The sequence below is a fragment of the Conger conger genome, chromosome 10 (assembly GCF_963514075.1).
Source record: "Conger conger chromosome 10, fConCon1.1, whole genome shotgun sequence".
NCBI classification, from domain to species: Eukaryota; Metazoa; Chordata; class Actinopteri; order Anguilliformes; family Congridae; genus Conger; species Conger conger.
Genome location: NC_083769.1, coordinates 30,931,464 through 30,945,162, shown reverse-complemented (window position 1 = coordinate 30,945,162; position 13,699 = coordinate 30,931,464). Strand labels below are relative to the sequence as shown.

The following is a 13,699-nucleotide window of genomic DNA, read 5'->3' as shown; positions in this document are numbered from 1 at the left end:
TGCAATGGTTCATACATTTGCATTATGAATACTTATCCTCTGCTCTATATGAGATCGCAGTACACAACAGGCTGCAGATTTTCTCTATTGCCTAAAATGACCATTGGAACTCATATTTGCTATCCTATCCCATCTCTGTCTGATGTCTAAGACTTCATCTCAATATCAAAGAAATTCCAGGGCATGCATTACCAAGGTAGGGGTCCTTTCGTCTTCTGAATATTCCAACATTTTAAATCAACACCTCTGTACATATGGGGCCAAGTTCCCTAATGAGCATACTAAACTTGAACCAGACCTCACACACCTCTAAATCAGCTAAATAAATCACACTGTGAAGGCCATAGCAAATCAAATAACCTGAAGGCTACATCTAATGAACCAACTGCATGACTTTAGACTTGTAAAACACACAGAGGCACATCTACAGTGTGGGCTTGTTACGTGTACAATCAATAGCACGCAACACAAAGCAATCAAAATGCATTTTTATGAAACATGCATCCCGTATATGATGTGATATTGGGTGTCATAGCTACATACTGTGCTTTGTACATCATAACGCAAGTCAACGTATGTTCTGCCTGAGATAACATAATTACATCACACGAGCAAGGAATTCTTGGATTCTGGGGGGAAAAAGGGAAGAAATTCCTGCCCCAGGGGTTAGGTAGATATTGCCAGGTTTTATTTGAAATGTTTTGAAACATTCCAAGGACGCTCAGGGTTGGCATATTTTATTAGTTTTTGCTGTGATGGAACTGACATATACAAGTTTTTCTGTAACAGGATATGTTCAGTTATAAGCTAAAACCAAAATATCTGTGATAAAGCTTAAGAGAAAGCATAATTTTTCAGACCGTCAATTTTTACAACTTGGAATCAGTTGCCCCAGAGTTAGGGATTTAATCTAATAATAACCCGTATTTGGGTTAAATACCGTCCCAATACTGCGCAGTGCTGACAGGAGACTTGCCGGAACAACACTTTACTGTAACCTGACCACCCACTAGCATGGATTTAGGAAATTATAGGAATTAGGCAAATTGTTCTCAAAGTTGTAATGGAGCGGTCGTGACATTTTACTAAAGCCTGTATTTTCATGTGCTTTACAAGAAAAGGCTTTGCAGAGCTGTGTCCTTTCTTGCATTTATATGAATTCCCATGAATGCTTTCATTGACTTTTCCAAAGCCATTAGCCTTGAGGGAATTTCTTGCAGCATTCCAGGTCTGGGAATCGTCCTTTATAAATGAAGTTCTCTATAGGAACTGTGCAAACCTTGACACTGTCATCTTAATTTTTTATTTAAATTACATTTTGTAGTTGATTTTATCCATACAGGTGGCAAGGATGGTGCAGTGGGTAGCACTGCCGCCTCACAGCAAGGAGGTCCTGGGTTCGAATCCCCGTCGGCCGGGGCCTCTTTGTGTGGAGTTTGCATGTTCTCCTCGTGTCTGTGTGGGTTTCCTCCGGGTACTCCGGTTTCTTCCCACAGTCCAGAGACATGCAGGTTAGCCTGATTGGAGAGTCTAAATTGCCTAAATGAGATGATTGGAGAGTCTAAATGAGTGTGAGTGAATGGTGTGTGTGCCCTGTGATGGACTGGTGACCTGTCCAGGGTGTATTCCTGCCTTTCGCCAAATGTATGCTGGGATAGGCTCCAGCCCCCCTGCGACCCTGTTCAGGATAAGCAGGTTAGGATAATAATTAATGAATTTTATACAGAATATATCTTCAAAACCCCATGAGACCACAGTATCACTAAATGGAAAAAAACAGGCAATAATTTCACAACAAAACAAGCAAAAAGGAACAATACATTTCACAATTGTTTATTTACAATGGTAGGCAAATTATTACAACTGAAAAATACCTTCCTCTGCTCCTCTCGTTGTAACTGTGCAATTCCCACAGCGTACCAATTTCACGCTGTCTGTACAACGGACGTCTAAGACGATGCAGATATTTTAAGATGAGAAAATCTGTCAACATTCCCTTGTTTCTTATTCCTGTGGGTTTGAATTGCATTTCTTAATTTTGAATAAGAATCAACAGTAAAAAAAGCAAATGAAGCGGCGCATGAAGGCAATGTTCACCCCATCCTAAAACCAAACCCCACCCTGCTCTGACACATGGAGGGCAGGTCATAGTGAATGAAGATGTATGGCAGCACAACACAGGCATAGCAGGTGGCACAAACAGCGGCCTCTGAGCCAATGAGAGCGGATCTCTGCCTCCTTATCTCACAGGAGAAGCAGGAAGGACGGATTCCGGTCCGGGGAACTCTTCCGGTCCGGGGGTCAGGGGTTAGAATCGGAGCCAGTACATGGCGCTGCGCATTCTGTTGTAGTCGGGCAACTGCTCAACAGGACCTGAGAGGAAGATACAACAGTCACACACAAACACAGACACACACAATGAAACACACTAATTCCCCAAAATACAAAACTTTATTTTATTTAAACCTTTCAGTTCCAAGGCCAATATGACAATATGGCTCCACCTGAATCCCAAGCAGATTTGGCTTTGGTTGAGAAAACTCAGAAAACTTTGTAGGGTTTTAATAGGGGCTCAGAACAATGGGGAAGGAGTAATTTTGATTGGCTGAAAAGGTATAAAGTCGGGAGTGGCATATTGCACTCTTGGGATTTTACTGTACTGTAGTTACGCTGGAGTGGCACACGGCACTCTTGTGACTGAAAGGGTTAAACAATACATTTGCACACATTCTCATGACATCCTTTACCCCCAACACTGATTATTGTCCACATCAATAGCTTTTCTCTTACCAACAGCAGCCACTGCAGGACACTTGTCATAGAGGTATTTGGAGCAGGTGTCACGCACAATCTTTGGGGTAACATTCTGAAGGAGAGGGTGAACAGTCAATAACATAATTCAATGAGCACACAAACATTCAAAGACTGAGCTAACCGTAGGGAGAAGGTCACTGGTTGTATTTCAGCATCTCAGGGAAACAAGAGTTAAACTGCATTGCTGTGACAGAAGCATTTGGATTGCTGAGAGAGGGTGGAAACTAAACCAGGTGCTAGTAACCTTCGGATTGATGCATTCCATCCGATTGATTTAATCAGCTACAACAAAAACAATCCATTTTGACACAGAATAGTCACTATCATAATGCAAGATCCTAATAATTTCCCCAAAGAGGCAGTTAGTGAATGAGCACTGTGGAGTTTTGGGGTGGATGAGCATCTAACAGAATTTGCTTCATAACGAAAGCCAACCTCAGAAATTGTTTGAGAAACTGTTTGTGAGCTTGGAATGGAGTATTGTTCACATAATTCCAGTGTGTCAATAAAATAATTATTCAGCGATGCTTCAAATGATAATGATAATGACAGAAACAGGGCTCTGATTGGTGCAAGGCTGAAATATTACAAGGCTCTGATTGGAGTAAGGGTGAAATGAAACAGGCCTTCGATTGGTGTACAGTTAAATGAAACGGGCCTTTGATTGGTGTAAGTAAAATGAACTAGGGTTCTGATTGGTGTAGACCTGCAGCCGTACTCACATCGATCATGGCATTCCACTCAGCCAGGGAGATCCGCCGGCCGAAGGTCAAGATGTGTTTGGCAATGTCCTCACACAGCGGGGTTGTGCCTGCAGAGTACAAGAGCAGAGTCCAGACACAGCACTGGAGAGTACACACATTACAGAACTGTGCCCACTGAGCACTGGAGAGTACACACATTACAGAACTGTGCCCACTGAGCACTGGAGAGTACACACATTACAGAACTGTGCTCACTGAGCACTGGAGAGTACACACATTACAGAACTGTGCCCACTGAGCACTGGAGAGTACACACATTACAGAACTGTGCCCACTGAGCATTGGAGAGTACACACATTACAGAACTGTGCCCACTGAGCACTGGAGAGTACACACATTACAGAACTGTGCTCACTGAGCACTGGAGAGTACACACATTACAGAACTGTGCCCACTGAGCACTGGAGAGTATAGACATTACAGAACTGTGCTCACTGAGCACTGGAGAGTACACACATTACAGAACTGTGCCCACTGAGCACTGGAGAGTATAGACATTACAGAACTGTGCCCACTGAGCACTGGAGAGTATAGACATTACAGAACTGTGCCCACTGAGCACTGGAGAGTACACACATTACAGAACTGTGCCCACTGAGCACTGGAGAGTACACCCATTACAGAACTGTGCCCACTGAGCACTGGAGAGTACACCCATTACAGAACTGTGCCCACTGAGCACTGGAGAGTATAGACATTACAGAACTGTGCCCACTGAGCACTGGAGAGTACACACATTACAGAACTATGCCCACTGAGCACTGGAGTCAGCAGATTATAGCCCTGAACAGCCCGGACACAGTGGACACACTGGCCTACAGGAGTACAACATACACCATAGACATTGCATGACTGAGCATTTTACTGCACCCTTGACCTTAAGTGTCTAAACTAAACTAAACAAATCCAGAACAGTTTATCACTTGTGTATCTGTTTGATAAATGACTGCACCACAGAGGCAGAGTGGGTCCTTCACAGCTGGGAGGAATAAAAGAGGGAGAAAGAGGAGGAGAATGAGGAGGAGGAGGAGGAGGAAGAGAGCCCGACTCACCATCCAGCTGGCTCAGGAGGCTGCCCTTCAGCACGTTCTTGGCTCTGGACACATCGCTCTCTGTGACGGTGGTGCAAAGGTTCATCCTGCGACAGGCACAACAGTCAATGAGTCTACAGCATCAGTGAGGCGTCTGTTACCACTACAGGACATTAAGGAGAATCAGGGAATACCAGTCCTTACAGGCAGATCTGAGTAATTACAGACAGATACCATTACGCACAAGCAAATTCTCATGGGTTCACCGAGTACCAGCGAGTGTCTGTGAGGGACATGGGATGGGAGAGGATGGAGGTACATCTAACCGAGTACTGACCACTGATTCTGTGCGCAGATCATCATGTCATCGATGCTGTGCTTGTCGGTGGCGAAGTGGATGCCCAGCAGGCCGGTGTCGCTGTAGGGGGAGTAGAAGGACTGGAAGCTGTGGCATAGGTTGTCCTCCGCTGCCTCGCGCGCAAGCTGGCTGCTCAGGTTCTGCAGGTAGACATCACAGAAGGTTCCAGAAACTGCAGGAGAACTCCGTGGGAATGAACTAATGAAGGCATGGACACATTCCTGCTCACAGCCTTCCTGAAGGCACATTATTAGAGATTACAGGAGGTCAGACAAGGCCACAAACATGCAGGATTACACACACACACACACACACACACACCAGGTGTGTGCAACATGGCAGTGACTTCAATGATGCTACCTCAAGTAACTAAATAAATGGGATGAAAGCAACTCTAAAGGCTCCATGATTATGGTCGTAGTCCCACACATAATCATATACATTAAAAGCAAACAAGTAATTGCATAAAGAAGTAAACTTACAATTACATGTAGATTAAAGTAAAGCAACCAAACCTAGAACAGACCTTTTTAACGATTCTTACTTGTTACAGTTCACAGAAAACAAAATGGTAAAACAATATAGTAACTTTACTGAAGCATGAGCGGCCATCTTGTTCTGATTGGCCAGAGTGGAACAAGTGAAGTGAAGACACTTTGCAGGGGACCAATACCTCCATACTTTCACCCGAAATTAAATGCCTTATGTGCAAAAGATATACGTGTATATGTCGGCAGCTCAGCCAGATAAACCATGTTGCCTAAATTATTTATATAATATCCGAAGGGGAAACGAGATCCTCACCTTCCCCCCGCCGAAGGTGACGTCATAACTGCCAATCATGGCGTTGGCCAGCATGAGGGGCACGATGTCTGGGCTGGCAGCGCTGGGACCCTCCACCGCGATGGCCACGTGGGCCATAGGCATGGCGTCATCACGCATGCGGATCTGCAGAGAGAGAGAGAGAGACAATGAGAGGTGGAGAAGAGTGAAAGAAGGCAGCAGGGCCAGACAGAGCAGTGTGCAGTGATAAGCAGACCCGGTGATAAGGTCTGACCTCGCTCCCGGTGAAGCGGCAGGGAGGCACGATAGGCACAGCGTCCCCCTCGTACTGAACAGGCACATCGCCAAACTGCTGCCTGGCCAAACCCACCAGCTCACTGTGATTTACTCCTGCAAGAACCAAGACAAGAGGGACCCAACACATTAGCTACATCAAGCTGTGCAGCACAGTCATTACAAATACACAGCAATGAGTCAATTCAGCTGCAGGACTGATTCACAACAAAATCACTACAGTGAGTCAATTCAGCTGCAGAGGACTGACAACAAATACATAGCACTGATTCAATTCAGCTGCAGGACTGATTCACAACAAAATCACTACAGAGTCAATTCAGCTGCAGAGGACTGACAACAAATATACAGCACTGAGTCAATTCAGCTGCATGACTGACTCACAACAAAATCACTACATTGAGTCAATTCAGCTGCAGAACACTGACTCATAGCAAACTCACAGACTGAGTCACTACAGCTGCAGAGGACTCGTTTGTGTACATGCAGCAGGTGTTGGGTGCTCAGCTCTGTGAAGCAATGAGTGTGCGATCCTGCAGTAGGAAATGTTCCTGATCATGTCAGCCAAGCCAGAGTAAAAAGCCAAGGGAAACTACTCACTGCTAGTCAGAGCCGAGATGGATACATTTGCACATGGCCTTGCAAGTCGTCCCCCCCCCCTCCCTCCCTCCCTCCCTCCCACAGCTGGAAATCGAGCCCAGATACTAGAAAAGCAGAAACTAGCAACATGCCCTCCAACATCGGCGGGAAACTGGGCGGACAGCCACTGCAGTCACGACAGCAGCAGACACAGGCAAAACAAAGAGGACTCAGCACGAGAGCGGGATTCAGCGCTATGCTCTACCTCCTGCTGCAGCCAGCACCATGCGCGGGGCTTTGTAGTGGCTGTTGATGTACTCCACCAAGTCCTGGCGGGTCAGGGACCTGCAGGGAAATGCAGGGAAATGCAGAGGAGTGTGAGAAGACAAGCCGGTCACAAACTTTATGCTGTACAGACATTTCATTTTTAAGGCAGCCAAACTGATTCAGGCAGAATTGTTTTTTTTTGTACAGTTAAACCAGCTCTTTCAGGCGGGTATAGTCTCAGGTGTACTTAAACCAGCTCTTTCAGGCTGGTATAGTCTCAGGTGTAGTTAAACCAGCTCTTTCAGGCTGGTATAGTCTCAGGTGTACTTAAACCAGCTCTTTCAGGCTGGTATAGTCTCAGGTGTATTTAAACCAGCTCTTTCAGGCTGGTATAGTCTCAGGTGTACTTAAACCAGCTCTTTCAGGCTGGTATAGTCTCAGGTGTACTTAAACCAGCTCTTTCAGGCTGGTATAGTCTCAGGTGTAGTTAAACCAGCTCTTTCAGGCTGGTATAGTCTCAGTATCAGTATACTCTCCAGTATAGGCTTTTTCAGCCACCACTTACAAGGCAAGTCAATGGCAACAATATGGTAAAAATGTGAAGACAGAGGGTGACATCACAGATACTTGGTCCATATTGTTCCTGCAGTCTACAGTAGTACCTGGCGTTTTCTGAGGGTCCCAGCACGCTGTGTCCCAGGGAGGTGCCCTGGTAGGCTGTGGCGTGCAGGAGGTCCAGGCAGACATCCTCCAGGCTCCCCTGCACCTCCTCCAGCTCCCTCAGCACCACCGCGCGCTGCTGCTCCAGGACAGCCTCGTTCAGCGACACACTCTGCACCACCTCGGACAGCAGCTCCACCGCTGCACACACAAACACACACTCTCAGCTACGCCGTCTCTGTCCCTGGGAACGAGCCTTCAGCTGCCAATTAAGCACACACTTCACACAGAGCTACTGTGGCATCAACTGGGTCTTTAACCTGAATTCAGAACAGTCTTCTGACAGTTAGCTAACCAGGGTTCTGAGTAAATGCATTACAGACATGTCCCCTCAGCATGATGCACAGTGCTTTTAAATGTCTGATGAAAAGCATTATCATCATTATTATTATTGAAAATACATGCACCAAGTGGCATTGATTTTGCACCAAAAATCACCATAGAAGTATCCATTCAAATGACAAATGAGCTCAAAGAACTTTCTTGAACTGAAATATGTTGAAAATTTTAAGGTGAAAACAAATACCAACAGACCCTCTCCAGGAACCAGGGGTGAGGACTCCTACTGCCCAATTGAAGTGGACCTTGTGCAGATACAGTGCAGTCCATAACAATTTGGACATTCATTAAATTTCTGCTCTTTTGGCCGTGTAATCCAGCACATTAGTTTTGATATGAAACTGCAGACCGTTCCCTTTAATTTGAGGGTATTTACAGCCATACCAGGTGAAAATATTGGAATTGCATCCCTTTTCATACATAGTCCCCCCGTTTTGGGGGATCAAAAGTGAACCGTTGGCTTCTTAGGTGTTCCTGATTAGTTTTGTGGATTCCCTGCCACAGGTGCTGGCTCACTTTCATTGATAATGTCACTGTGAAGAGCAGCAGATGAATTAATTATAAAGTGTACAGAATCTATCAACTTAACTTATCAACTCAAGTTAAGTTAAATGAAATGCTTCCAAACACATTGGACAGTGCTTTATCCCACAGCAAGGCAATGACCCCAAACATACACCAGTGCTCTCTTTTCTTAGTGATGCTCCAAGAAGTTTGTGTTGGTAGGTCTATTGTTTGGCTTATGTCTTAGACTGATTTTTGTCTTATTTCTCTGCCTCATAATGGCTCCCTTGACTTTCACTAGCCCAACTCTTGCCCTCATATTGACAAAGGCCATCAAAAACCTAAAAGCAAGACTAGACACTGAAAACTCTTTAAGCGGTTGAATACACCAGACTAGTTAGAAACAGCTGAGAAGCCAACTGTTAACGGTTTAGCGTCAAATCCAATGTGCTGGAGTAGAGAACCAAAAGAACAGAAATTGTACCACTGTCCAAATACTTACGGACTGCACTGTAAACAGGAAAGCATTGTAATTATCGGTCCCAACCTTTGGGCATGTCCTTGCTGAGGGTCTTCATGAAGTAGGCAGTATGCTCGCGGGTGGTGTAGGCACTGAGGTGTGCTCCCATTGACTCTACTTCCCGCTCGAGAGCTGACTGCGAATGCTTCACTGTGCCCTGTTGAGGAAGGAGGGTGAGACTGACGAGGGCACATATGGAGAGGATGGGAATGTGAAGCTATGCGGACTGTGTTTCTCGTATACATCTCGTAAATAATAATACAGTAAAGCGCAGTATCGCTGTCTGCCTTCAGTCAAGAGTGGGTATTTGATAGCCAGTTCTGTGGGTATTTAATCTGATACTTGACAACTAAATTCTGTTCACAATCTATTATCATATGTTTCCTTTCATTTTCAGAAAAATATAATCAGTAATATCAATGTTCAAACTGGCTGGATAGAGGAACAAAAACTCTGACAGGACCAACAGTCACTCTCACTCTAAGAATCCAGATACTTCCAAGTATTTGTAATGTTCAGGGCTTATGCTGAAGAGTAGAAAATGTGATGTGCATTTGTAATGTTCAGGGCTAATGCTGAAGAGTAGGAAAATGTGATGTGTATTTGTAATGTTCAGGGCTTATGCTGAACGGTAGGAAAATGTGATGTGTATTTGTAATGTTCAGGGCTTATGCTGAAGGGTAGGAAAATGTGATGTGCATTTGTAATGTTCAAGGCTTATGCTGAAGAGTAGGAAAATGTGATGTGCATTTGTAATGTTCAGGGCTTATGCTGAAGGGTAGGAAAATGTGGCAGCAACACTGATACAATCAGTACTTTGCATTCCCCACATTCCAATACCACAGAATGAGCTGAAATGTACCGTGTCAAATGTTTCTAAAGGGCTCTCCATAAATAAGTGGAAAGAGCCAGAAACACTTTCATTTTCATGCAAAAATATACTGTACTGGAGAAACTCCAGCCCATCAATCTGCAATTTTAGTCAGAAAGTACAGAGGGGATATTAAGAACTTAACATGCCTGACCATATTTTACATTTTAAAGGCAAAATTAGTGATTTATTGCACATACCTTGAAGGTCATGTGCTCCAGCAAGAAGCCTACTCCATTGTTTTTCTCGGTCTCATAGCGGCTGCCACAGTTGATCCACAGGCCCACCTTAGAACAACAGACAGTATAGGAGAAGGAAATGGCACCTTATCCAAAAAATAAAGGCTGAAAGAAAATGAACTACATAGGACAAACAGGTCGTATCAGAATAGAAACATACTGTAAAAGTTCGTTTTTAGTTTGGGTGTCGAGAAGGCAACGGATTTTGGCAAATAATTTTGACAGCAAAAACAGTATGCATTTGTGAGAGTGGTGTTGGTGCTTGTGTGTGCATGTCAGTCCGTCTCAGAGCTCATGTTGTATGCCGGTGCATCTATGACCGGACGAGGCAGCAGACTCACGGTGCAGGTGGCTTGTCCAGTATCCTCAGAAGCAACCCGTAAGCCATTGTCCAGTGTGGTGAGCTCCGTCCCAGGTAGGGACAGAAGGCTCTGAGCATATGACACACTGGCCTGGCCCCGCTTTACACACAGAAGAGCAGGCTGCAGAGACAGACAGCCAGGCTCATTCATGAGAAACATAATCATACAGAACTAATGCAAGACAAAGTACAGAGATTACACCAATACAGACTTGTACAATCCCAAGGCAAAGAAAGTAGTGCTGTGTATGGTATATACAGTGGTGTGAAAAAGTGTTTGCCCCCTTCCTGATTTCTTATTTTTTGCATGTTTGTCACACTTAAATGTTTCAGATCAAACAAATGTAAATATTAGTCAAAGACAACACAAGTAAACACAAAATGCAGTTTTTAAATGAAGGTTTTTATTATTAAGGGAGAAAAAAAAATCCAAACCTACATGGCCCTGTGTGAAAAAGTGATTGCCCCCTAAACCTAATAACTGGTTGGGCCACCCTTGGCAGTAACAACTGCAATCAAGCGTTTGCGATAACTTGCAATGAGGAATTTTGGCCCACTCATCTTTGCAGAATTGTTGTAATTCAGCCACATTGGAGGGATTGAGAGCATGAACCGCCTTTTCAAGGTCATGCCACAGCATCTCAATAGGATTCAGGTCAGGACTTTGACTAGGCCACTCCAAAGTCTTCATTTTATTTTTCTTCAGCCATTCAGAGGTGGACTTGCTGGTGTGTTTTGGATCATTGTCCTTATGGTGGAGTCATACTGACACACTGACACACTGACCTTAACTGAGGCAAGTGAGGCCTGCAGTTCTTTGGATGTTGTTGTGGGGTCTTTTGTGACCTCTTGGATGAGTCGTCGCTGCGCTCTTGGGGTAATTTTGGTCGGCTGGCCACTCCTGGGAAGGTTCACCACTGTTCCATGTTTTCGCCATTTGTGGATAATGGCTCTCACTGTGGTTCGCTGGAGTCCCAAAGCTTTAGAAATGGCTTTATAACCTTTTCCAGACTGATAGCTCTCAATTACTTTCTTTCTCATTTGTTCCTGAATTTCTTTAGATCTCGGCATGTCTAGCTTTTGAGGATCATTTGGTCTACTTCACTTTGTCAGGCAGGTCCTATTTAAGTGATTTCTTGATTGAGAACAGGTGTGGCAGTAATCAGGCCTGGGTGTGGCTAGAGAAATTGAACTCAGGTTTGATAAACCACAGTTAAGTTATGTTTTAACAGGGGGGGCAATCACTTTTTCACACAGGGCCATGTAGGTTTGGATTTTTTTTTCTCCCTTAATAATAAAAACCTTCATTTAAAAACTGCAATTTGTGTTTACTTGTGTTGTCTTTGACTAATATTTACATTTGTTTGATGATCTGAAACATTTAAGTGTGACAAACATGCAAAAAGAATAAGAAATCAAAAAAACACTTTTTCACACCACTGTATGTACAACAAACAAATGACACAGTAGCAAAATAGTAGTGCGGCAAGTTAAATATATGCATCATTTCTTAAATGAATTTATTGACTATTATGTCATGGTCATTTAAGCATTAATCATTAATTCAGTTTGCCATTGACAAAAAATAAATCAGTTTAGGTTGTTTGTTCAAGGCTCCAACAGTTGAACAGCACCTGGAGGTCAAACTAACAGCCTTTTTCACAGGTACGTTTTCCTAACCTTTCTGACTACACTTCTGACAGTGCACAAATACTTTTCAGCCCCTCCAAAGTTTTGCAGCTCTTGTGGTACACGTTTAGTGGCACTGGCTTTATTGCAGCTTTACTTGGGCATATATCGTATACCGATTTTATACGCACCTTCTCCCGTTTCTTAAAATCACTAACTTAAACCCACGTCAAGGAATGATACGGTAAGGTTCGAGCGATAAGCATAATCCAAACTAATGTCGCGATAAACTAACGTTTAAGTAGCATAGCGGTTGTTGTCAAATTCCTGTACGGTTGCTAGGTAGCCGTGCACACGCAGCTGCTAAAATGGCAGTACAGCTAACTGCAGTTGCTGGAGTTCACGTAAGGACATTGCGGCGATCACGGCTAACGTTAGCTAGCTACCTAGCAATCAAACTTAAGTAACAATAACTTTAATTTGCTAAATTAGCAAGTATCCCTAGTCATGATTGAACGTTTCCCATCCCATGCCGCACCTCTATATTCCACCTCCCGGCCAGGTCAAGGGAGGTAACAGTAGCTAGCTATGTTATGTTATCTACCGAACGTTAGCGAATATTGCTGACCTTGTTTCACCCTGCTTAAGACAACATATCCTTTCCTTTCTGGACAACACAAAATAATTATTCCAGACTTCGCTAGATAGTTATTCTAGCTATTTGTTACTGAGCATGTACAGTTTAACATAATACATTACGAAAGTTATAACGTTAACTAGCTAACATAAGGCTTAACATTACTGCTAATTTGTAAACTAGCTGGTGTAGATAGGAAATTCCTTGCGACTTTCTGGCGCTTATCTAGCTAGCTACCAAAGTTTGCGTGTCATTACTAGAAGAAACGACTAAACAGGTATCTGTGATCTGTCCGTGCCATGTAAAGATTGACTTACGCTACGAGCTTTGACAAGAGCTCGCCTCAGTAAGCTCCCAGCTCGACTTACTGACGCTGCCATTTTTCTTCCCTGACAGAATTGCTCCACGGCAGCGCGCACGTCCGGCGTAGCAATGCACAGGTATTTCAGAGAGTCGAAGCAGAGATCAACACGGGTGTCCTCATACCTCAAGTGCTGAGATCCCCTTTACACAACATAAGTAATCACACACACACACACACACACACACACACACACTGCTCACGCAGTGCTGCCAGTATTCAAATGCCATCAAATTCTGGTAGATCTCCAGGTGGTCCCCACAAAAGGTTGTGAAGGTTGTGGAATCTCCTGCATGAGCTAGTGAGGGCCACTTGGTGTTGAGCATATTAACCTTTTGATCTCTGTGGAGAATATGTATTTTCCATTGTGGTTATGCAGGGCTAAAATGGAAGAACAGATCTTATATTGTGGGCTCTCACTGTCACTTAAATAAAAAAGGCCATTTCTGCCCTCCCCTGGACAGGTGCAGCAACACCAAAAGTGTTATGAAATAAAAAAATCTATGCTTTGAGTAGAATTGCACATGCACAGTCCTGGATACTAGGATTACATGTATGCTATTGTTGAAGGCATAGCTATAGCACATCCATATAACTGTGTACAAGGGCATAACCTTAACGCAGGCAA

At 44.0% G+C, this 13,699-nt stretch overlaps 1 protein-coding gene across 1 annotated transcript; it reads right to left on the bottom strand.

Moving 5' to 3' along the window:
• Positions 1-1,817: 1,817 nt before the first annotated feature.
• Positions 1,818-13,182, bottom strand: LOC133139268 (cytochrome b-c1 complex subunit 1, mitochondrial-like). The gene is made up of 13 exons (XM_061258692.1): positions 13,028-13,182; positions 10,425-10,565; positions 10,045-10,131; positions 9,001-9,130; positions 7,553-7,751; positions 6,889-6,968; positions 6,025-6,140; positions 5,772-5,915; positions 4,947-5,107; positions 4,631-4,716; positions 3,537-3,625; positions 2,791-2,866; positions 1,818-2,373 (listed from the first exon to the last, which is right to left on the bottom strand). The coding sequence occupies exons 1-13, from the start codon at positions 13,088-13,090 to the stop codon at positions 2,309-2,311; spliced, it is 1,437 nt and encodes a 478-aa protein (XP_061114676.1). The 5' UTR covers positions 13,091-13,182; the 3' UTR covers positions 1,818-2,308.
• Between the last annotated feature and the right edge of the window lie 517 nt (positions 13,183-13,699).

What these genes read in the sequence shown, in the direction of transcription:
- LOC133139268 (XM_061258692.1), bottom strand. Translation starts at nt 13,090, where the DNA reads ATGGCAGCGTCAGTAAGTCGAGCTGGGAGCTTACTGAGGCGAGCTCTT. An exon ending in CTGGACAAGCCACCTGCACC is followed by an intron (nt 10,132 to 10,424) that starts GTGAGTCTGCTG and finishes TGTTGTTCTAAG; the next exon opens with GTGGGCCTGTGGATCAACTG. An exon ending in GGTGCTGGCTGCAGCAGGAG is followed by an intron (nt 6,141 to 6,888) that starts GTAGAGCATAGC and finishes TGGTTCTTGCAG; the next exon opens with GAGTAAATCACAGTGAGCTG.